Source organism: Canis lupus, chromosome 10 (assembly GCF_011100685.1).
Source record: "Canis lupus familiaris isolate Mischka breed German Shepherd chromosome 10, alternate assembly UU_Cfam_GSD_1.0, whole genome shotgun sequence".
NCBI lineage: Eukaryota > Metazoa > Chordata > Mammalia > Carnivora > Canidae > Canis > Canis lupus.
The window spans coordinates 31,400,067-31,425,615 of NC_049231.1; the positions used below are offsets into that span (position 1 = coordinate 31,400,067).

The window sequence follows — 25,549 nt, forward strand, 5'->3', positions numbered from 1 at the left end:
CTGAGATTCAGGATGGTTCGAGTGACTTCCTAGGAGGAGTCTTAGAATCAGAGCTGGAAGCCAAGTGTGTCTGATTGCACTTGCACCCGATGACCTTCCAGAATCTTCAGTGTTACTCTAGATTTAGCATTCTACAAGGGGTGAATGAAGTGACTGACCCAATGCCACTCAGCTCGTCACGGCTGGCTCCAGAGCTCAGGTCTCTTGGCTCCCAGTCTGGCCTTCTCACCTCCATGTACGGCCCCTCTGTTCCTGGAAGATTCTGCCTTTGAAACACTCCTGTGGGACTCACTTTCCAGATAAATGGTGGAGGCAATTTGTGCATCCCTAGGTGGTCAGCAAACCCCCTGCAAGGATATGCCAACAGGAAACCGGCCGGAAGGGTCCGAGCTCTATCATTGCCAGCTCAATGAGCAGATGTGCTCAGAGTCACTGTCCTGAAAACCACTTTATTGCTGAAACAACCTCATAATGAGACCCATTCAGGACATCCATAGCAAGACCTCTTTGGACTGCATCTGAAATGGACCTCTCTAGTGACAAACCCATCTTTGTGGCAGTTTGTATTTCAACGAGATTAAGGGGAATTTTAGAAAGCACTCCAGAATCTGATGCTCTCTATGCGGAGAGAAATAAGACTTTTTCAGGCTGCACTTTGTAAAGCTTGCCACTTACCGGGTCGGTTTACTCTGGACCTATCAGGGTGGTTTGGTTGCAAATAACAGAAACCAATAGTAGGCAGCTGAATTGAAATGAAAAGAAATCAAAGAAAACAAGACAAAAAAAAAAAAAAAACAGTTGAGTGGTATTTCTTAGGGAATCAAAGTGGAATTTGGAAAACCAATACTTGAGACTGTAATTAACCTGGGCAACTCTGGGCTTTCTGCTGCAGAAGCTCAGAAGCCTCTAGAGTGCTGCCTGACATTAGCACGTGTCAGCCCTGTGGTTTCCAATCTCTGCATCTCTGTTCAAATTTCCAGGAGTGAGAAACCGATTTGCTCAGCTTGAATCCAGTGTCTGCCCCTGAACACTGCCCTAGCCATATGTTCCTGGAGCTGCTCCTACATGCAGGAGCCACGAGAAAGAGAATCACCTTTGAGCAGGGCAGTCCAGGAAGTGGCTACTGTAACCATGGTTATAATAGCAGTAGAGACACGTGCACATTCATAGATCTCTGTTGTGGATGTGTGTACACACTTTGCCCATGCTTTGTGGTTCAGTGCTACTGGCTTCCTACGCTTTTTGCAATTATCTTGGCATAATTAGCAGTGAATGCAATCTTGGGCTTTTAGCATCCTGAGACATTTGCGACCAGAATGTAAATACCAAGCAGGAAAGATTCTGGCTGTTTTGTTCACTCTGTGTCTCCAAGTGCCTAGCACGGTGCCTGGCACAGAGTAGGTGTGCTCAGGGATTGTTGAATGAGTAGCAACCACTCATCAGTGCTGGGGTGCTGCTTCTCCCCGCTTCCTGGTGGTTGCAGGGGCTTTTTCGTCTGGTGAGTCCACGGATATTCTCTAGACCCTTGTGGCCCACCCCCAACACTCAGAACCAATAGCTAAGGTATCTAGTTTTCCTGGAGGAAAGGTGGCCAACCCTGGTTCTGCCTATGGCTAATACAGGATTGACATAGAAGAGAAGGCTTGGCCATGGATGAAGGCATCTTGGGTGTTTGAAAACTGGGAAGTCATTGTTCAGGGAGACAAAGCAGGAGAGGAATGCAGACCAAAGCAGCCTGACTCAGGCTACTCATCCAACTGGCTAAATCTAGCTCACCCAGACTCTATCTTGGTGTCATCCTTTATGAGTCTCCCCAGAAATAGTGACATCAGGGTCCTATATCATTCGGTATATAGTTAACATAAACCTAATTACAAAGAATTAATTACAACTGATATTCAGAGGATTCTGAAATGACCTTCTGGTCCATCTCAGCCACGCCCTCTCCAGGGGGCACCAATGCCACCCACCCCCATAACCAGGGCTGGCTTCTGAGACCTGTCCTTACTCTGACCTCATCATTCACAGACACCAAACCCCGCCTTGTCCTTCTCAAACCACCCCTCTGTTCTTGCCCCACACTGGCCTCAGCTCACAAAGTTTTACTTCCTGGGAGCGCTACTCCCCTTTGCAGACCCGTCCCTGTTTGTGCACTGGTTCACAGTTGTGTAGAGTGAGGTGACTTTAGTGATACAACAATAAGTGATACATCTATGGAGGGGCTACTTCTTCCAACATTTTGCAAAATGCCTTCCAGTGCCCTGATTACCCCGAGGAAGAGTGCTTTCTCTACTTCAGAGATGATAAGCAGATAGCCTTTGCTAGCACCGAATCCCAGGAGTCAGTGGTCTGAGCAGAAAGCCAGAATGAAGTACCAAAGTCATGGCCAAAAGGGATCATTGGAAGATCAAGCCAGGGAACAAGGACCGTGTTGTGGTATAATAGTGACCACTTGTTGCCACAAGCCAGCCGTGTGCCAAGTGCGCCAAACAGTATTTGTATTTATGTTACCTCGTTCAGCCTCTACAACAGCTCCGCGAGGGAGATCGCATTGTCCCTTTTCAGGGAGGAAGAACCTGATGTGGTAAGAAGCTGAATTACTTGCCTGGTAACAGACTCAGTGAGTGACGGAGCCAGGATTCGAACCCCATCTGTGTTCATTACAAGACTCCTGCCTTGTGCTCCTCTCTAAGCCTTTCTCCCTTTCAAAATAATGGCCACAGAACCGGGAGATGGCAGACAAATCTAGAAGGGCAGGAGCTGGGTCTCAGAGGAGCAGGGCAAGTCGGCCGGGCTCAGAGGTGGGAGCGAGGAAATGCATGGAGCATGCCCACCCTCATGTGGACACCAGAGCTTGTGTTGGGTGCTGGCTATGGAGGCAGGGCTGCCTACTTTATTTTTTTTTAATATTTTATTGATTGATTGATGAAAGACACAGAGAGAGAGGCAGAGACACAGGCAGAGGGAGAAGCAGGCTCCTCACATGGAGCCCGATGTGGGACTTGATCCCAGGACCCCGGGATCATGCCCTGAGCCAAAGGCAGATGCTCAATCACTGAGCCCCCCAGGTGCCCCAGGTCTGGCTACTTTAAAGGCTCAGAGCCTGTGGGACTTGGGCTTGAGAAGTCGAAAAGATGGGACGCAGAAATGCCCAGGTTGGTGGCCATCTCATCAACTTGATGTCGGACGTTCGCATGTGGCCAGTGGTGGTCAGCCCAGTGGACTCTGAGGGCTGGACTCCAACCCCTGTGGGTCCCCAGAGACCTGCCTTCTGCACTTGGCTCTAACAGGGACACTCGCTGTGAAAGTAAGCCCCTCCTGTCTGGCCTGCCCTCTGTACTCTCCAAAAAGACTCCGCTTTTAGGATCAGAAGCAACATTTCTTCTCTGGCCTCCTGAGTGGTATTGGACAAGCTGCTTAGCCTCCCTGGGCCTCAGTTTCCCCATCTTTCAACTGAGAGTTTGACTTGGGCTTTCTGTCCTCTCCCCCCACCCCCGTGCCAACCAACTCCCTGCCCTCATGTGAGAGAGGCCTCATGGGGACCCTGTCTCTGCCTGCCCTTTCTTTTCAGGAAGTCTGTCATCCAGCTTGACCTTGCCAACACCAAGAAAGCGATGATTGTCCCTGCGTTCGAGACACTGCGCTACCGGCTCTCTTTCCCCAAGTCGAAAGCGGAGCTGCTGTCGATGCTGGACATGGGGACTCTCTTCACATTCAGGTGAGTAGCCTCAGTGTCCTCCCCTGGGGGTGTCTGAGGCCTTCCTGTTCCCAGAAGCCAGGCTCCAGAGCCACTGGCTCACAAGCTGGTTGCTACCTTAGACCATCTTAGGGCCAGAAAAAGTGCCACAGGCCCCCAACTAGGCTTTTGGGATATTCTCTTCCCACATGCCGCACGCTTCATCTTGTATGTGGCAGTGGACATCATGTGTCTGGATGGAAGGACAGGATGTCAGGTAGGAAGTTAGCTCACGCTTTTTGTACTTTACTCAGGGTAGATTCCTGATCCTGTCTCAATTCTGTCTTTGGGTTTGTGTGTTCCTTCATTCATCTGGGAAGTGGGTTCATCCTGTTGGTTACTATTCCCTCGTTCCCTTGTTTTGTGAGCGGTCCAGATACCAAGGTCCTTGGGCTGAGGATGGGGGTCCATAGCTTCAACAGCCCAGGGCACCAAGGTGATTCTGGGCTTGAACATGGCAGAGGGGGCAGTCGGCTGTCCTGTTGCCCAAGTGAGAGGTGTTTTGTTTTTCTTTTTAAGATTTTATGTATTTATTTATGAGAGACAGAGAGAGACAGGCAGAGACATAGGCAGAGGGAGAAGCAGGCTCCACACAGGGAGCCCGAAGTGGGACTCAATCCTGGGACTCCAGGATCACGGCCTCTGCTGAAAGGCAGATACTCAACCATTGTGCCACCCAGGCATCTCTGGTTTGTTTTGGTTTTTTTAAAGAGTTTATTTATTGATGAGAGACACAGAGAGGCAGAGACACAGGCAAAGGGAGAAGCAGGCTCCATGCAGGGAGCCCGACGTGGGACTTGATCCCAAGACCCAGGATCACACCCTGAGCCAAAGGCAGATGCTCAACCACTGAGCCACCCAGGTTCCCCCACAAAGTGACAGTTTTGAACAAGCTCCTCGTTGGCCTGATTTTTCCAAGCCCCCAAGTCCTGCAGGACCATTGCTGGGGAGCTATCCTGCCACCTGTCCAAAATGCCCAGGAAGCGTGTACGAGTGTACAGGTGTGAATGGGTTCTGACTCCCGGGAACAGGCTGTGGCATTAAGTCTAGTGCTCGTGGGAGAAGTAGGAGTCCTCCCTGGTCTCTTGATAGAGCAGTCTGAAGAGAGAGCCACTGCCCCACCTGCTCCTATTTTAAAGAGAAGCCTTCACACAGAACAGTGCAAAAACAGCCAACACTGCCTGTGAGTAAACACGTCACACGTTTCTAGGCAATCTGAATTTTATTGAAAAGGTTATAATAACAACTTTGGTGTCCATACTACTGTTAAGTTACCAGAAGTTTCTAGAAGGCTCTCTCAAATTTTATTTTGGGAAAGTAACCTGATGAGATAGGTTATTCATTCAACAATTCAGAGATGATTCTTGTTCACGTTTCATGCAGATAAACAGAGGAGTAGAGGGATCCTGCTAGAGCCAGAACTCGAACCCCAGCCTTCTCCCTCTATCCAGAATTCTGGAAAGTGACCTGAAATGGTTTAATAACCCCCTAAACTCAGACTTCTTTCTTCCTGGCAAGAAATAACTACCATTTGGCGAATATATAACTTGTACCAGACACTGTCATCAGCTGTGTGATCCTCACAACAAATCTATGAGGCAGATACTGTCATTCCCCTTTTACAGACCAAGAAACTGAGGCACTGAGATGCTAAATAACTTACCTAAGGACACACCACCAGAGCATGGCAGAGCCTGGATTCAGTCCAGGTCTCAGGAGCTGCAAAGACCATGCTTTTAACTCACATACCGTTGAACTGAGTCCTGAATGTTCAGTGTTAGATGCAGGTAAAGACTGACGCTCTGAGACCAGATCTTAGTGTGAGCCTCCCACAGACGCCAGAGCCTGAAGGCTCCATGTCCGGCAAATTTCCAGGGCATCTTTCCTCCCATGTCCATCCCCAGGTGATGTAAGAACTCATTTCAAGGCCATGCCTGTGGCAGGAAAGCTGGGGTTTGGCCTGCCATGTCCATGATTCCTGCTCTGGCCAACAGCTAACAGCCATGAGGCTAAGTGCTAAATTACAGACCTTCTCCCCCAGCCCCCTGAGAAATTGCTTGTCACCTGCCCTCCAAATGATGAACTCTCAGGTCCCCTCACAGCAGAAACCCCCTCCCACTGCAGCTGGAATGGGAAGCGTTCCCCACCCCTGCCCTCTACGTTCTCAGAGTGGGGTCCCTGGACATGTAGCCTCAGCATCCCCTGGGAACTTCGAGGCTTCAGGTCTCAAGCTGCATCCTGGATGCACTGGATCAAGACCTGTGCGGGTGGAACCCAGTGACTGGTTCGCCAGGAGTCTCCTAGGTGATTCTGATACTCAGCTCAAGTCTGAGAACCGCTGCTCAAAGCAGAGTGCCCCCAGATCTCTTCAGAGTGGCCTCCCATGTGCTGTATCCAGGAAACCTCTCATCTCTGTTTGGTTATTTGTTTTTTGTGTCTTGTTTTTTGGTTTTTTTTGGAGGCTCCTGGTGTTGATGGTCTCAGAGAACGAGCCCTGGAGTCCCGTGTCTGTGGCCTGACAGTGGTTTCCTTGGGGCATAGTCAGGCTCTGGCGTGGCTTTGGGGCAGGTGAACTGTAATGTCACCCTGTCCTGTGCTGACCAGCCACTCGGCATGCTGGTCCATCTTCAAGCTGAGCTAACAGAAGCTGCCTCCCCACCCCAGGGGACACAGCGGCCCTCCCCCTCTCTTCTTCTTTCTCACACTAGGCCAAGAGTTTGTATTCCAAATAAGATGCCTATTGAAAAAAAAAAAAGATGCCTATTGATACACGAATATCACTGAGAGTAAGGCCCCTGTGGATTGACATCATATCCAGGCCAAAGAAGAGGGAGAAATGAGCACATCTTCATTTTTCGAGGCATCACTATATATCAGACACTGCTCTGGGTACTTTATATGAATTCACATCATTGTCATAAATCCACGAAGGAGTCATTATTCTCTCTGTTTCACCAACAGAAAGAAACGAATAATAATTATTATTTATTAATAATGTCACCTAGAGAAAGAAATGAAGGAACAGAGGAATTAGGTAAATTTTCTACACCTGATGAGTGACAATTCAAACCCAGACAGCTGGCTCCAGATTCGTTGTTCTTAGCTGCCTTGTTAAACTGCCTCTTAGGGAAGGAGCATTTATTGAGTGCCTCCTGTGTGCCAGCACTGTTCCAAGCTCTCTATAAACATTTCCTCCTTCCAGTTCCTTCGCCATTCAGCAAGAGAGCTGTTCTTTTCCCCAGGGGACACAAGAGGGAAGTGAAAGCTGGTGTAGATGGTTTGCTGACCAAACTCCTCCGCTCCTAAGCGACAGAGGCAGGATTCGAACCCTGATGCGGTGGCCCCACTATGCGGAGCTTGAGCTACAGTGAGTGCCTGGCCGCTGGAGGTGCAGGGCCAGCTCTGTGGGAGCGTCAGGTGCCAGAGAACTGTAAGCTAGTTCACGAATAGAAGTAACTCCTTCCCAGCCTGGTTCTTGGATTAATCCCAACATCTTGCAGTATCCCTACTTCTCACACTCTGTTAAGGGGGCATTACTCTGCCTTTCATTTCCCTTCCCATCGTGTGACTGTGGTTTTGGTGGCGGTTGCTGAATTGATGGAGCCGGGGATTCAGGTCCCTGCCCTCTGCTAGCCTGGCAGGTAGCCCGGCAACACAGTGTCCTGACAGGCCACAGGTTGGCCAGTGCCCATTCAGCCACACTGGGCAGTTCCTGGGTGTCCCAGGGAGGCCCAGCCTCGCAGAGTAAGCAGGTGGCTGCGTCCCTACCAGAAAAGCTCCACTCACCACACTGACCACTGACTCTCACTTACACCTCACCTTAGAGCCTGCCTGAGTGGAGGTGAGGCCCCAGACCACGAGCTCCTTTCTCCCTAAAGCTCCCTAACTTGTTGGGGTCCCACCTTTTTCTGTCTTGCTTTCATATTTTTCTACAATGTTCTTTTTCCCTAACCCCTTGCTCTTGGGCCAGCTCTGCTGCTTCACTAGGCTCCCGGCCTCCTGCCATCTCTTTGTAGTTTCCCAAGGCAGATTCCTGCCCACTACCTGCTCTCTGTCTTAGATACCCCTCAGGTTTTTAGATCACTTGTTCATTAATTTATTCACTGACTCTCTGCTCTGTAGAGGCCAGAGAGTGTGGGTGATGGTGACAAAGAGGAGAGATCACCCAGCATAGCAATTCAGGGACCTGGCCCTTTGGCCAGACTGTCTAGGTTTGAATCCCAGCTCCATCCTTACTATTTGTAACCTGATATTGAATAAGTTACAAGAACTTAAAGCTGTAGGCAGAATATTTACAGTGTAACCAGTATATAGCAAGTGCTTAATATATATTAGCTTGTTATGATTGCTGCTACGTGGTGATATTCACTTCTGTTGCCATATAAGGAATTTAGAAGCTTTAAACAATACAAATTTATTATCTCACAGTCCCTTAGGGTCAAAGATCTGGGCATGAGGTGGCTGGATTGTCACTCAGGGCCTCACTCGGTGGGGACAAAGCTCCAGTTCTCCAGAGCACTCCTCTAGGCTCCCTGACTTTCTTCCTTACACATGGAGGACTGTGGTCACCATTTCCTGCTGGCTGTCTGCCACGTGGCCCCACAAGCAGCTCACACATGGCTCTTTGCTCTCTTCCCCCACATCTAAAAGTTCACATGATTCGGCCAGCCCCACGCCCCACCAGTAATTCCCCTTTGTTTAACCCAAAGTCAACTGATTAGTAACCTTAATTACATCTGCAAGGATCCTTTTTGCCAGATGATGTAACATAAGCACAGGTTCTGCCTCAAGGGGGAGAACGTTCTATGAGGGACAGGGTCACTGTGTTCTCTGGTAGGAATAACCAGCACAGACCGACCTGCCCTTAGGTCCCTATGAATGATGCAGAGCTCTCCAGGAAGTCACTTACCTCTTCATTGTGAGAGTCTCCTCGTTAATGGAGGATGGAGATGACAGACTGGATTAGTTTCCTAGCACTGCTATAACAAGATGCTATAAACCAGGTAGCTCAACACGGTGGAAGTTCTTTCTCTTAATTGCAGAAGCCAGAAATCCAAAACCAAAGTGTTGGCAGGCTCATTCCTCCTCCAAAGGCTCTAGGGAAGAATCCTTCTTTGCCTCTCTCCAGCTTCTGGTGGAGGCTGACCATCCTTGACATTCCTTGGCTTGTGGGTACATCACTTCAGTCCCTGCCTCCACCTTCCCATGGCATCCTTCTGGTGTGTGTGTCTCAGTATCCACATTTCCTTCTTTTATTATTTTTTTTTCACATTTCCTTCTTATAAAGACACCAGTGGTTGGAATAGAGCCCACCCTAACCCACTGTGACCTCATCTTGATATATCTGCAAAGACCCTCTTTCCAAGTAGGTCACATCCACAGGTACTGGAGGTCGGACTTGAACCTATCTTTTTTTGCGTCACAGTGCAACCCACACAAGGACTGTATCCGCATATACCTTTTCTTCCTCCAAAGCAGTAGCATTGGTAAAGCTGAGCTTCCTTCCTTGTACCCAATGGCTTTTCTCCATGTGACCCAGGTACCACGTCTGGACGAAAGGCCATGCTCCCACAAACTTTGCCAAGTGGCGGACCGCCACCACGCCTTACCGTGTTGAGTGGGAGGCTGATTTTGAGCCATACGTTGTCGTGAGAAGGGACTGCCCTGAGTACGACCGGAGGTTTGTGGGCTTTGGCTGGAACAAGGTGGCTCATATCATGGAACTGGATGCACAGGTGAGCTGATGGAATGTCCTGGAGCTGTTGCTATGGGGGAAGAAGCCATGTAGACTTCAGGGCTGAAAGGGGACCCTGGAGGTCAGAGAGCAGAGCATGGAGACAGAACAAGATGTGGTCAGGGACCACAGAACAGAACATGACAGTGCTAATTCTCAGGGCCGCTGATTCCCAAATCATTCCTCTTTCTCTACCTTTGGGTGAGAGTTGGATTCCTGAGCAGGACCCAGGCAAGTGTGAGTGTCCTGTGACAAAACATTTCATTCCCCATCCTCACCCAATTTAATGATGAAAACAACAACAACAAAAAAAATCATCACTTGGCTCTTGTGCCATGTAACTGGCACAAAGCATTCTACAAGTTCGATATAAGGGTCACAAGAAGGCATGTGGCTTGAGATGCAGCGCATTATCTTATTCTGTCACTAAAAGCAATGATTTGGGGGCTATGTTTATTTTTTTTTTGATTTTTTTTTGGGGGGGGGCTATGTTTAATTGTGAAACATTTTCATTCATTCAACTAATACTTACTAAACCCCTACTTCAAAAGAAATTGGCAAAATTATAACAGGATACACCAGGTGTCTGCGAGCTTTCTGCAGACGACCAGATAGTAAATTTGGGGGCTTCGTGGAGCCTACAGGTCTCCTTACTCAGCTACTCAACTCGGCTGTTGTAGTTCAACTATAGACAGTAACTAAACATGGGCGTGGCTGTATTCCAATAAAACTTTATAAAAACGTATAGGAAGCCGGACTTGCTGCAGTGTTAAATAAACAAAAGCACAGCTAAACTAATCTGGTTAAATTAGGAGAAGGATGCCTAGGCCTCTCAATCCCACCTTTTTCCCCTTTATGTGTTATTCTCCAAGGCTTCTCCTCATGGAGCACGGGATAAATATCTTTCAACAGGAGCACCTCAAATTAAAAAAAAAAAAAAAAAAAAAGGCAAGGTCGGATGCTCAGTGCTGGCTACCCCGAGAATCACCTGGAGAACTTTCCAACAGTTCCAGTATGTTTGAGAGCAGTCCTGAGTGATTTTAATAAGCATCTAGGGTTGCAAACCACTGGTGTAGATGGGAGGTTGTAGAATAGTGTCCATACTTAACAACAGAAGCATGGTCTTTAGTATCCATTTTTTCAGTACTACTGAAGGTAGTGCAATGCTGCTCACAGAAACGTTCAGGCTGCCCCAACTTCTGCTTGAAGGAAAAGAAATGCCATATTCTTGTGTCCAGCAGTGCGGTGAGGTGAACTGGTTCAAATAGTTAATTTTTTCCAGCACTGAGACCCGGCTTTTGTTTGTTTTAAGGCAATTTTGACAGAACTCTTGAAAATGTCTTGATTTATTTTTCTTTCTTTGCTGGTAGCACAGCCAAACATAACTTTACCCTTTCCAGCGATTTCCCGAAATAATGAGTACATACCCAACAGGTAATCCAGCACACCTGTAGGGCTAGTGGGATTGGCCAGGTTCTTTGTCCCCACAGGAAAGTCCCAAACAGCTAAGCTCTGGGAGCCCTTGCATTTTCTCTTCAGTATTTATCTTATTCCTCCCCACCATCAACTGTCATTTCTTGCTGCTGTCAGCGTTCCTCCATCTGGAACAGCTACCTTTCCCCATTCTGAGTCTCCCTTACAGAGTTCATTCTGATCTGCTCTGGGCCAGAAAACTAGATGACCAAAGCTTAGCAGACGTTATGTCTGAAATCAGAGCACATGGGGTCTGAGGGAAGGTGTGCTGGCTTCTCTTTAGAGTTCCGTGTCCTAAATTTGTGTCACCTATTTTGGCTCTTTGGAGGCGTTTTATTTTTAGTCTGAATTTCTAATGCTGAGTGGAGGCTACTATATGGTAGCGTGACTTATCATAAGGATGAGTAAGCAAGAGCTTTGTTCTAAGTGAGCTTCTATCCAGTGGGGTCTTTTTTTTTATTATTCTTTTTTTTTTTGGTCCCCTCTTGTGTACTAATCTGTTGAGGCTGTCAAATCTCATCAAGTCCTATGAGAAATCACATAAACAGACATCATTTAATTGAACAAGAGCGTCTCTCATGGCTTGCATCATTCTAGAACAACCACATGGGCACGTGCTCACATTTACCAAGAACCTTTCATGGGCCAGGAGCTCTGTCCAGCACTATTCCATACATTATTGGTCATCTTTCAAGGTAGGTATTATTACATTTGCTTTATAGATGAGGAAACTAAGGCAGAGAGAAGCCAAGTAGTTTGTCCAGCGTCATGGCAACAGCCCTGCACTGTCCCTCTCCGGCATGGCTGTCTCTCCATACACCCTCCTTGCTGATGTCATTCTCCACTTCATTCATTCACTTGGTCATCTGATCACCCACTTGGGCATACACCGTATAGGCCTGAGGGTTCTTGCAAGTGCTCACGCCGCTCTTGTCTTCCAGGAATATGAATTCATCGTGCTGCCCAATGCTTACATGATCCACATGCCTCATGCCCCCAGCTTTGACATCACCAAGTTCCGGTCCAACAAGCAATACCGCGTCTGTCTCAAAACCCTGAAGGAAGAGTTTCAGCAGGACATGTCCCGCCGCTATGGCTTTGCTGCCCTCAAATATCTCACGGCCGAGAACAACAGCTAGCACCAGGAAGTCCGCCACTAGGGAGAGAGACCTCTTCTACAGGGGGAACGCCACTTGCTCTTTGGGGCCCAGCCTTCAAACTCAAAATTGAGTGATGCTTTTTTTGGTTTGTTTTTATTTGTCTTTTTGGCCCAACAAAGCCGCCCACACTATAGAGATCTGGGATAAGGATCCGGCCAGCGCCTCTCTGCTCCACAATCTGACATTCCCAGGATGCAGAAGGATAGCTCATCGACACAGTCTCTTCAAGAATGGGACACAGAGGAGTTCGAGGGAGCAAGGGGGTTATCCGACCACAAAGCCTCAAAACCAAGCAGGTCTTTAGGATGTTCTCATTGCATTTTAAGAAAGGGAAGTCAGGGTGCTGGGGGTTAGCCATCCCAGGAAATAAAAGCAAAACTGTCTCTTCGTTTGAAGAAACTTTCTTTTGTGTCCTGCAATCTAGCTGCGTATCCGGGGTGGGAGGCAAACCAATGATCTGAACCAACCATTTGGGAAAACCCAGTGGGGACATTATACCTGGTAGGACCTGGAGGTGGGGTTGGTTGGTTCTTTATCCTCAAGGACACTCTTGTTTTGCTTTGATTTGTTTTTGTTTGGGGGGATTTTGTTTGTCTGTTTGTTTTTGGTCTGGGAATCCAAAATAGAAAACCTGATCTTTTAAGGCTCTGAAGGAGAATCCGCTGCCTCATCCAGCATGCCCCCATCAGCAGTGGCCCAGCAACAAGTAGGAGAGTCTTTGGCCAATATTTAGACATGGGCAGCCTTCTTCAGGATTATCACCGAGGCCCCCGTGACTTTGAATCCCCTACTCTCCAGAATCCAGGGGCTAAGACAGAGACTGCGGAAATACCAAGACCAGTGGTTCTACAACTGGTCACATATGCTATTGGCCATGACCGGTTTGTGGGGAAAGGGCTCTGAAGGGACTCTTGCGGTGCACACGGAAGGCACCAACCTCTCAGGCTTTAGAAGAACTGCAGTAGTTCACACAAGCCCAATACTGAAGACCCATGTTTCCATCTGGAGACCTTCGGGAAGAAGGCCTTGGGTTCCTCTGTGTTCATGCCGCCTCCCTGTGGCTGGGACAAGGTCACGGCCTCAGGCTCCCTCTGGGACCTGTCGGGGGTGGGGGCGGGGGGATAGGCAAGCACCTTTACCGTTACACGGATTGAGGAGACACTGGACTTTTTACCCATTTTCTTGAATCTTCAATATTAATGTTGTGTTTACATTGATGAGAACAAGAGTCCACGCCTACTCTCGGCGAGGCTGTTTGTACTAAGTTGCAATGTGACCAGCGAACGCTGCATTCAATAAACGAAAGTACGGACTGTTTCTTCCCCGCTCCCTCCCAGTCTTGTGAGATGATGCTGCCGAGACACATGCCAGTGTAGAGAGCAAGATCCATAAACGGCAACCTTACACTTTCTGTTCTCCCATTTTGTTTTTCTCATCATTCGAACCTTAACCTCGCTCGTTTTCTCCTTTTCTGAGGTTAGATCTCACTTTATGCCCCAACCCTCAAAGCATCTTCAGAGTCTCTGTCCATCTTCTGTCTCAGCGCAGAAGCCAGACACTTTATATCCCAGCTGCTAGCAAGGGAGATCCTGGTAATCACTGGGAGCAAGCCCCCAACCCTTTGTCCTGGTGGTCATGTGACACCCACAGCACTCTTACGAGATCCTTGCATGTGTTATATGCTCAAGTGGAGATCTCACTAAATGTATTTAAAAAGCTTAGGAAAACAATTATTTGGACTAATCCTCAGATACGGATACATTTCCGTGTATATGTATGTGAATGCGTGTATGCATATATATTTATCATATATATGTTACATATATATAGTATATACGGAGCATGTACATCCCCAAATTAATACACAAATACTATAAAAAGATAGCACAAACGTATTCAAAGTACGTGTTAAAGTCCTCTTTCTCCATAGGTGTGTGAGAGCCAGCTCCTGCCAGCTCACAGGAATTTAATGTGTGCATCTCCTTCCTATGCTTGTGTCCGGTGTTTCATGTTCCTACTTTGAAATTGGCCATGATGAAAGTATTTACGCCACGGCAATCAGAAAACCACAAATCAGGTCACCATCACCACCCCAAGAGCTGATGGTTAAACATTTACCAGCACACCAATGCCTTTTTCTCTTCCTTCTGTATACACACACACCAACACACACACACTTGCTCAAAAATTATCTTTTATAGAGAAGACCATTGTTAATGTAATTTTTAATCAGTCACTACTAGCTACTTAAGCTAAGTGGAAATGTACTAGTACTACTGGTTCCTTGATGCTAAAAATCAAATTTTAATTCCCTAAAGCCTTTTATTTTTTACAGTTCCTGAATCCTGCCCAGCCACCTTGCCTTCCTTTGCCTTTCTATGGGTAGAGTCATGACCATATAACTTACCATGCAGACTGGGTCACCTCTGAGAATAAGAGAAGGTGCTAAGTACTTTGAGACAACAGGTGTAAATTGGAGGACGATGTAGCTTCATGTACACTGAATTTATTAAAGCCAGAAACTGACTCTCCACACTGACAGGAGAAAATCCTATTTCCCCAAAGACAGGTGCCTGACATAATGAAGCTGGTCTCACTTAAGGCTAGAGCTCAGATGCTGGCTAATGCCCAAGTTCAACACTGAGGCTGCCAACCCAGTGGAGGCTGAGTTCTGCAGAGCCTCAAATAATTCCCAGAATTTACATTAAGAGCAGCAGCTCCTTACCAGCCCCAGTTCAGGGCAGAGGCAGTTCCTACCCATGGTGATTCCTTAATCTCAGTTCCCCAGGGCAAAACAAGCTTATAAATGGGTCACGCTGGTGTTTTCATGCTTTAAAAAGTCAATACCATCTTGGCTTTCAGCTGGGAGGAAAGAAAGGTTTCTCTCGCTTTAGCCTCCATAATATCCAGTGTCTGGGAGAGCTAAGATTCATTGAGTAACCACTATGTAAAAGGGCCTTGTGCATGCATTAGCTCATTGAATCCTTGCAGCAAAACTGCAAAATGAAACCTGCTATTTGTAGGTGAGGAAATCGAGTGAGCGCTGGGAAATTAACTTCCCTAAATTCATCGTCACTATATGGCAGACCCAGAATTTAATTTAAGCCCATGCCTACTTGGATGGATACAAAAACCACATAACCTGCAATGCTGCTCCCTTCCCCAATAAGAAAGAAACATGGACTATTGGCAGATGAGAGGCTTTGAGCCTATATAAGAAGAGTCTTAGATTTCTAGTCTTCCTCCTTCCACACCCATCCGGTAGCACACACACAGACCAGACAGCAATCCCTCTTAGATGCTCCAAACCTTGCTATGCCCAAAGACTTTCTGAAAATTCATTTGAAATAGACCTGGCAGTCCTATAATCCTAGTGAGATGGCTGGGATCGACTCAGGGGCAGTCATGGATTCCCTGAAGGCTTCTCCTGGGTTACATGGCACAGATGACACGTTTTAAGCTCCTCTTGGACCTGAACTCAGCTGCTTGCTGCTTCAAAGTGGACTCTGAATGTGTTGAGCTGATTTACAGAGCACATATTTGCTGAGTTGATTAACAGCTTCTTTGTACACCATCGTGAAAGGACAGACCCCACTTTAATTCTATTCCTTTCAAAGACTCTACTGTCTTTGAGCTAAGGCTTCATTTGTGGTCACCAGGCCTTTAGGGAGCTCTGTGTTTAGTGGAAAAAACGTGATTAAAATCCCCTCAGACATGGCTTCTGCACACTCTTAGGAAGACAATGAGAGCTGCCCATTTACTGAACCAAGACTTCTGTGGTAGTTGGCAATGATGAGTCTTCACAGCAGCATAATAACATAAGGTATTATCATCCCTATTCTTTCACTAATGGAACCAGACCTCAGAGAAATTTTGTGAATTGCCCCAAATAACACAGGTTGTTCGTGGAAGTGCTAGAATTTGAGCCAAAATCTGGCTCACTTCACAAATCCATGTCTCCACTCCGTGCTGCTCCCTGTCCATACCACAGTGAAGTCGACTTAGCTACAGGCATATGCGGCCTTATGCTCATGATACACTTTTTTTCCCTTGCTTTTTCAATCCTAAGTGTTTATTTCCCAATTTAATGCCACTGAAGTTTATGAAATGTCAGTTATCTGCTAAGTGCATTCTAAGACGTTTCAGACCCATAGAATCTAATGTCAGAGATACCCTGGTTTCTGTCTTCATTCATTTAACAAAACTATTCTTAGTAAGTACTCTCCAGTTTGAAGCAATGGTTGCTGATATCTGAAAGATAACGGGAGTACCACAAACATAGAGAGTTTCTGATTGTGACTATTTGACACAATTGGTCCTTGGTTTTTTCCACCACTTTCAGATAATCTTGAGAGACCATATTTTCTGGAATCAAAGAATGTAGGTCAGTTTCGGAAAAGGATTTCCCAAGGTTTGGAACCATTGCGGCTGGGATGATGTCACAGAATGACTGACAGAGTTGCCTAGAGCAAGACTCGTCAGCAGAGTCCTGGGTAGGTCATGCTGCTGAGATTCTCCTAATGGAAGAAAGGAGGGGCTGCTGTGGTGGCACCATAATTTCACTGTACTCCCTGTTCTGTCTTCTGCATTCCGCTAACAGTTATTGAGCATCCACTCGGTGATCAGCACCGTGACGACAGCAGGAACCCGGCGCCGGCAGCTTCCATGTACAGTAACCTGGAGAGCTGAAAAGTACACATAATGCTGCGACAGGTTTCATTTTCTTACATCCATGTAAACAATTTTAGTTTACCGGTTCTTTTAAAGATTTATTTATTTGAGAGACAGCCAGTGGGGGAGGGGCAGAGGAAGAGAAGAGAGAATCTCAAGCCAACTCTGCACTGGGTGGGGGACCCCAATGCAGGGCTCCATCTCATGACCCTGAGATCACAACCTGAGCTGAAACTAAGAGTCAGACGCTTAACCAAATGAGCCACCCAGGTGCCCCTACTTTATTTTTATTTTTAAACTTGGATACTGAAGAGTCCTAAGAGTAATACAGAGAACTTCTGTAAACTCTCCATTTAGATTCACTGATTATTAGTATTTGCCCACCTATGCTTTATATCTCCCTGGCTATATTTTTTTCTGGAACCTTTAAGAGTAGATTGTAGATGTCATTCCCCTTTAAATCTGAATACATTGGCATGTATTTTTTTAAAGGACATTCTCATATAACCACGATTCAGTGATGAAATTCAAGAAATTTTAGCTACAGTACAATCATCTAATACACAATTTACATTCAGAATTTTCCATTTGCTCTAATAATTTCTGTGTGACAGTAACCATGGCCATCCCACACCTGACTCCAGGGTCCAATCCAATCTAAGACACATTGTGTTGTTGCCTGCAGTCCCTAATGAGGAACAACTCCTTGGTCCTTTGTACTATGACAATGACATTTTTTGAAAAACAGTCATTTTTCTAGTGTTTTGAATGAAAAATAGGTATCTATACATAAGGTAATTCATAAAATATATATGTATATATATAATGACTTTCTAAATTCCTAATTATTATTATATAGAATATTACATAACATAAAATTGTATGGCAGATAGTGTTAAAGAAGCCAGACCCTGGAATGATCACCTCAATGTGGATGTATGTGCATTGGTGGGATGGTCCAATAGGTAGGACCCTATGGCAGGCAGCACATACTATCATAGGGACACACTGCTAACCCCACTTAAGTGTTCTTATCACTAGACAATGAAAGTGATCATTTTCTACTTGCTTGAAAGTCTAGTAGCAACTTTTAAGAGACACTCCTTAGCTGAACTGCTTTGTGTCAGGGTGAATGTATATTATATGTGGATATAAATGTGGACATTTTTTGTTCAGTTTCTCAGAGCTACAAGGAAAAAAGATAAAACAACAATAGAAGAATTCTAACCTTCCCCCCAACTTCATTATGTATGGATGCACATTAGCCAGTTCATTAATATCTTCAACCTCACCAAAGAGTATTTAATACTTAGGTAGAAGTGAGCAACTTGGTTTCCTTCTCCATGAATATGAAGATCAGCATCTAATATTCAGACCTTTAGAAGATGAGAAACATCTAAGTAGGTGAGAGAAAACTGTCTCACCCCGCTGATATCAATAGTGGAAACGATGTGGAAAGACCATGAGTGAGCCCTTTGTGTACACTGGCTTGGTAATCTGGCCTCAGAACAAAGAGCGCCACTCAGAAATGCCCGTTTTCCTGGTGGTCCATGATCACCATGTTACACCAAGCTCATCACACTCGGACTCCAAAGTCCCAGGAGCACCAGCATGCATGATGCACCCTGCAGTCCAGGGTGGCTTGTGTACATGCCGCAACAATGGCAACTCTGAGCCTGGGTTTTCCATCAACCCTGAGTTACTGGAATATAAAAACCTACATCTAGGGGGCACATGGCTAAGCATCTGCCTTCGGCTCAGGTCGTGATCCCAGAGTCCTGGGATCTAGTCCTGCATCGGGCTCCCTGTGGGGAACCTGCTTCTTCCCCTGCCTAGGTCTCTGCTCTCTGTGTCTCTGATGAATAAATAAATTAAAAAAAAAAAAAAAGAAAAAAACCTACATCTAATCCAGCAGAAAAAACTGATGGAAGACCCGTAGTTAATCATGTCGTCTGGCAATGGGTCTGTTTTGAACATTCTGATACTGCTCATAGCTACCTATAGCCAATCCCAGCTATCTTTATGCAGCATTTAATGTGCCAGTGTGCTGATTCCTTGCTCCTGTTGTCTACAGGAATCCCATGAGATGAGGGATTATTATTTTCAGAGATGGGGAAACCAAGTCTCAGTGGGATAAAGTCCATGATGAGGCCACAAACCAACACTATTTTTCTGACTCCACAATTTTGGTGGATGGAAGTGGAATGAGTATGGGGCCCGGGAACAATGAGCATGGGGCAGATCAGTGGGCCTGCTGGTCTCCTGTGGCATTCCCAAACCCACTGTAGACTAAGCTAGACCCCATGGTCTCCCTCCCTAAGAGTCTAAGTCCTCTTATACTGCTGCTTGAGTGTCATGAACCATTCTGAATGATGCGGGCAGGGATCAACTGGAGTTGGGAAGGAAGGGAATGGAACAGACCTTTGCTGACTAATACATGGTTTGCATTATCTTATTTAACCAGCAATAGAAGGTATAATATAAGTAGTATCTCCATTTTAAAAGTAAGGAAACAGGGGCACCTGGGTGGCTCAGTGGTTGGGTGTCTGCCTTTGGCTCAGGTCATGATCCCGGGGTCCTGGGATCAAGTCCCTGTGGGGAGCCTGCTTCTCCCTCTGCCCGTGTCTCTGCCTCTCTCTTTGTCTCTCATGAATAAATAGATAAAATCTTTAAAAAAAAATTAAGGAAACAGAAGCTCAGGTTAAATAAGAACCATGACCATCAAACCCAGATCCATGTGCTCCAAAGCTCATGATGTTTCCAATTATCTTCACTGTTTCCCAGGGATCCAGCCAACACAAAGTTATAGAATCTTTGTTTTTCAAAGGACCTTAGTAGTGAGAATAAGCCTAGTCATCTGCGGGATATGTCTCTTTGGCCTACAACTAGTGCTTCTCTGACTTTAGCGCTTGGGAATCCTTTGTGAGGATCTCATTAAAAAGCGGATTCAGTGCGTGCAGCCTGAGATTCTACATTTCTAACAAACTCTCTTGTGGTGCGGAGGCTGCTCGTCCACACACATAAGGTGGTCTCTTCATACCTTTAAGACTCTCAGCTTCTTTCTAGATCTTTGTAGAGCTCTGACAGGATGTCAGGCAGGTATCACTAGATACCTCGGAAAAATCACTGTTCAGGAGATTAATTGATTCATTTTTAAGAAACAGTTCCTGGGGTTCAGCAATATTGCCAGGTGGTGATAATTCAAAGATGATTTAGACACAGTCCTTAAGCTCATGGAACACCCCCACCCCAACCCCATAAGAAGACAGGTGTATGAAGAGTGACATATGGAGAAGTAGCAGGAGAGGGGCCGAGGGTGCTATGGGAGCTTGGCAGAAAGAGGTGCTCCTGGAAGCCTCTCAAAACAGATGACGCCTATTAAAGAAAAATTACTGATTGACATTTGTTAAAATGGTAAGAATGGCTTTATTTAGGTGTCAAGATTATTGGCTTTGAATACAGGGGAGATTCATAGACAAGGAGCTGAATGGGGGGACTGGTGGATGCAAAATCATGAAGAGGAAGACCTCAAAGGTAGTGGAATTCTTGCTAAACCTCATTAACAAGATTCTTGCTGAAGGCAGGTCAAGGATTTATGCATCACAGGTGGGGGTAACTCTTATATTGTTGGTAGGAAAGCAAGCTGGGGTAGCCACTCTGGAAATCAGTGTGGAGGTTCCTCAAAAAGTTGAAAATAGAGCTACCCTACAACCCAGCAATTGCACTGTTAGGGATTTACTCCAAAGATACAAATGTAGTGATCCAAAGGGGCATCTGCAGCCCAATATTTATAGCAGCAATGTCCACAATAGCCAAACTATGGGAAGAGCCCAGATGTCCACTGACAGATGAGTGGATAAAGAAGATGGAATTATTACTCAGCCATCAAAAAAATGAAATGACATGGATAGAACTAGAGGTTATTATGCTAAGTGAAATAAGTCAATCAGAAAAAGACAATTGTCATATGATCTCACTCATATGTGGAATTTAAGAAACAAAACAGAGGGTCAAAGGGGAAAAATAAGGGGAAAAGTAGGGGGGAAAATAAGACAAAATTGGAGAGGGAGACAAACCAAAAGAAACTCTTAATCATAGGAAACAAACTGAGGGTTGCTGGAGGGGAGGGGGGATGCGGTTCCTGGGTGATGGGCATTAGGAGCCCATCATTACAGGGTGTAATGAGCACTGGGTGTTCTATAAGACTGATGAATCACTGACCTCTACCTCTGAAACCAATAATATGTTATATGTCAATTAAATGAATTTAAGTTTTTTCAAAAAGGTGGGGGTGAAGAACTTAATCAGATGTCAAGGGTGATCAGCTCTCAAAGGTGGGGGATTCTTACTAAGCTGTTTTAGCAGGATGCTTTGCTGCACTGGCTGGGCTCACCAAACACAGGGAGGGGACCATGTCATAAGGAGGGTGCAGAGGAGCCTGTTCAGAGTTGGGCCAAGGAGAGAGTCTTTGTCGTGCCTGACAGAGGACAGTCATTGGCCTGAACAAGAAAGCAAACCTGATTTAAGTGGCTCACCCAGCAAGGAGAGACTGGAACTTGCCACCTTTCTTCACCCTGAGTTAGGCCTGAGTTAGGCCATGAACAGATGACAATATGATGTCATCCTGTGGACTCCACGAGCCTTACCTTCAGGAGTAGATGTCGTTTGTGAATTTCAAACCATATCTCTGACCTTGAACAAGATGTCTCTGGAGCTCAGTTTCAATGTCTGTAAGATGAGGCCATTGGGCGTGTGTGTTTTTGGACACAAATTCTGTTCTCCTCTTTGGTTTTGATTTGCTAATGATTTTAGGAAGCACTTGGGTAGTACCGAGCATCTTACATTTAGAAAATTCAGTAAATTAGTTTAAGTAGTGACCCAAGGTAGGTACTCTTACTAGACCTATCTTGCAAAGGGGCAAATTGAAGCATAGAGAGGGTAAGTGGTTTGCCCAAAGTCACACAGTAAGTAGCAGTGCTGGGATTTGAACCAAGGCAAGTTGGCCTCAGAGTTAACATTCCCAACCACTATGTCCTACTGCCTCCCTGATGGCGGAAGAAATAGCACACAGTTATAACAGATGCTTCGTTGTGCACTTTCTGTCTTCATGGAGTGTATCCATTTTCTATGGCTGTGTAAAAAAGTCCCACAGACCAGGTGACTTAGAGCAACACACCTTTATTATTTCATTGTACCCGAGGTTCAGGAGTCCAGATATGGGCTGGCTGGGTCCTCTGATCTGGCTCTCACCAGGCTGCAACAGAGAGGTCAGCCATGGTATGGTTCTCAGGTGGAGCCTCTTCCTTGGTCCTCTTCCAAGTTCTTTGTTTGTTAGAAGAATTCAGTTCCCTGTGGTTGTAAGACTGAGAGCCCCACTTTCTTATTACTTTTTTTTTTTTTTTAGTTGAAGTATAACATACAGTGTTCTGTTAGTTTCAGGTGTACAATATAATGATTTGACATTTCCGTACATCACATGGTGCTCAGCATGGGAACTGTGCTCTTAATCCCCTTTATCTAATTCACCCATCCCCCCACTCACCTGCCCTCTGGTGACCACCAGTTTGTTCTTTGTATTTAAGCATCTGTTTTTTCAGTTTGTTTATTTTGTTTTTTAAGTTCTACATATAAGTGAAATCATATGGCATTTGTCTTTCTCTGATGGATTTCACTTAGCATAATACACTCTAGGTCCATCCATGTTTTTGCAAATGGCAAGAACTTGTTCTTTCTTATGGCTAATATTCCACGGTGTATATATACCACATCTTACCTATTCATCCATCGATGGACACTTGGGCTACTTCCATATCGGGACTATTAAAAATAATGCCACAATATAAAGCCCTGCTTGCTTGCTGGCTGGTGGCCATGACCATTTCTTACCAAGTAGAGGACCTGCCAAGTGGTCCTTTCCACGACATGCTGATTTCCTTCTTCAAAGCCAGCAGGAGAAGCTCTCCCTCCAACTTGCTAAGACAGAGTCTGTTACAGGATAATATAATCATGGGAGTGACACCCCATCACATACCCAGGGGTTGCCCACCTGGGGCAGGGAGGAGGTCTATAGGGCATGCATAGCAGGGGATGAATATCATCAGGACCTCCTTAGAATTCTGCCTGGAGGGGGTGGGGAGGGGGGTGGAGCCTGATGTGAATTTGTGGCCAAAAGGATTTCTGTAGAGTGAGCCCACTGCCTTTGAGGGAAAAGGAAATCATTGGTTATCATTGTACCTGAAAGGCACAGAGTTCGTGAGAGCGTGGAGGGGCACCCACCACGGGCTGGCCATCAGTTCAGGCCTCCTAAGGAGGTTACACTTGAGCTTAACATTGAGAGGTGGGTAGAACCAAAGTCCTTCCTGCAGAGGAACCCAGGCTGTATTTTTTTGCTTTTCTCTTTTTTTTCTGTCTTTTTTTTTTTTCTTTGTAACTAGGCTTATAGATTTTTATTTGTTAGTTCCTTTCATTTCCTTTTCTCTATTTTTCTTTTTTGGTTCACTTATGCTAAGTGAAATAAGTCAATCAGAGAAAGACAATTGTCTTATGATCTCACTCATATGTGGGATTTAAGAAACAAAACAGAGAGTCAAAGAGGAAAAATAAGGGGAAAAGTAGGGGGGAAAATAAGACAAAATTGGAGACAAATTTTTCTTTTTCTTTAGCAGAAAATAGTGTGACTTAAACAGAAAACAGTGTAACTCTCCCAGCCATTCCCCGTGTCCCAGAAAGGGTTTGACCAAATGCAAGGGAGGCAGAATTTCTGGAAGTTATTTTATTTTAATTCTTAAAAACTTTTATTTATTTATTTATTTTTTTTGAGAGAGACATAGTGAGAGACAGCATGAGCAGGGGGGAGAGGGAGAAGCAGACTCCCTGTTGAGCAGGGAGCCTGCCGTGGGGCTTGATTCCAGGACCCCAAGATCATGATCTGAGCTGACTGCAGATGCTTAACTGACTGAGTCACCCAGGCATCCCTGGAAGTGTTTTTAGAATGGCCTGGTCCAGTGGCAGTTGTGGCCTGGTCATAAGAGCTCTGTACTTGAGGTCAGACCCACATGAGCTCCTGTCTCTTCCAGACCACTTAACAGCCAGGTGATGGTGAACCCAGTTAGCATCTCTGCCCCAGGTTCATTCGACTGTGAAGGAAAAACTGAAAAATCCTCCGTCTCTTAAGATTTTTTGTGAAGATTGAAGGCGTTAACGTAAGTGGATATGTTTTACACTTAAAGCACCTCATCCATACAAAGTACTGTTTGCTAGAAAACTCTTCATGCATTTCTCTTCCTTTTCAGCATGTGTGCTTCTTTGAGTGGGGAAAGGGAGCCAAGTGGTTAGTTATCACGAACATCCCTGGAAAAGATTCTTCTGAGGCACCTGTCTGAAGCACTAGGAGGAAATGCCACAGCCCATGTGGCCACTGGTTGCCACACAATTTGATTCTCTACTCTTGGGAGGGAATAAATCATTTTAGGGATGGGAACCAGAGGCTAAAACAAAACGAATTCCCAAACTCATGGCAGAGCAGATGCAGTCCTCTGACTCCAGGACTCATTTCCTTCCCACTTCAACACATTGACAGGGCAACTGATGTAGAAGCTCCTCAATGAAATTCTAGAATCAACCGCAGATTTGAGTGTTATCTGGGTTGGCCTTTGACTCCAGATTTGTTGGAGTTTTTCTTCTTTCTTTAAAAGATTTTATTTATTCATGACAGACACACAGAGAGAGGCAGAGACAGGCAGAGGGAGAAGCAGGCTCCCTGCGGGGAGCCTGATGTGGTCTCAATCCCAGGACTCCAGGATCATGACCTGAGCCAAAGACAGACACTCAACCAGTGAACCACCCAGGTGCCCTTTATTCTTCTTTTATTTTGTTTTGTATAACATCTTGGCCTCGGTTCATGTCATGTTTTCTTTTTCTTTTTGTAAGAAACAGCCTTTTCACACATTCTCCTTCAGAGGACTCACAATTTTAATCTGGGACACAGAAAAATGGTCCCAATGCCTGCAGTCAACAGTTGCATCCAAGGCCATGTCAGGGGTGAGCATACGTAAAGAAGAGCCGAGAGCCTGAGACAGAACCCTCAAAATCCCAATCACCATGGTTCTCTGGATGTTTAAACATTGAAAACTTGGGAGAAAAGATAAATCCAAAGAAAAACTCTGAGCATCAATCAAACATCGTGTGGAGAAACATCTAGTTGGCACAACCAAGCAATCACATCACCCTCCTCTGTGGGCCAGACTGTGTGCCCCTTGAGAGAAAGAGCAGCTGCTGTGTCCCATGACTGGCACTGTGTCCTCAAAGGGGTGCTCGGGCCTGGCTCAGTGTAAATTGCCAGATGCCATGGAGACCATACGCCTCTTACTCTGAGCAGTGCCAGGTGTGGTACCAACATACACTGGCCACTAATGTTTCATTTTGAAAACACTGACATCCAGAAGGTGAAATCCCTCCGTTCCATGACAGTTATCTTTACTGGGTACCTGCCTACCCCTTCATTGTCATTTTTCTCTCATTCTTTGCATTCACTCTCTTCCTAGGATGGGACAGGGATGTTCCTTTTTCTTTAATCAAATGCAGCAAATATTCAGAGAGAACTTTAGTGCGCTGGCTTCAGCCTCATGGGCACTGTAAGGACGTGGAGAAGAGGCTCACGGTTTAGGGAAGATGAACACAGAGTCAGGTAGGGGAACACAACTGGACACTAGGAACAGCCATGACCCCAAGGGAGGTGCTTCCTTACTGCGATTGGGTGGGATCACTGCTACAATG

At 45.9% G+C, this 25,549-nt stretch overlaps 1 protein-coding gene and 1 long non-coding RNA gene across 5 annotated transcripts in view; both read left to right on the top strand.

Annotated features, from left to right (window-relative positions):
• LARGE1 (LARGE xylosyl- and glucuronyltransferase 1) overlaps window positions 1-13,428 on the top strand; it is a 526,275-nt gene extending 512,847 nt beyond the window's left edge. For all 4 annotated transcript variants that reach the window (XM_038550745.1, XM_038550743.1, XM_038550744.1 and 1 more), the window contains 3 exons: window positions 3,572-3,718; window positions 9,276-9,471; window positions 11,885-13,428. In XM_038550745.1, the coding sequence (XP_038406673.1) occupies window positions 3,572-3,718; window positions 9,276-9,471; window positions 11,885-12,082 (541 nt within the window). In that variant the 3' untranslated portion in view covers window positions 12,083-13,428. The remainder of the gene's footprint in view (window positions 1-3,571; window positions 3,719-9,275; window positions 9,472-11,884) is intronic.
• A 3,030-nt stretch (window positions 13,429-16,458) lies between these two features.
• Window positions 16,459-24,559, top strand: LOC119873762. The gene is made up of 3 exons (XR_005365183.1): window positions 16,459-16,837; window positions 23,851-23,976; window positions 24,067-24,559. It is a non-coding gene; the product is annotated as an uncharacterized LOC119873762 (long non-coding RNA).
• The last annotated feature ends 990 nt before the right edge of the window (window positions 24,560-25,549 follow it).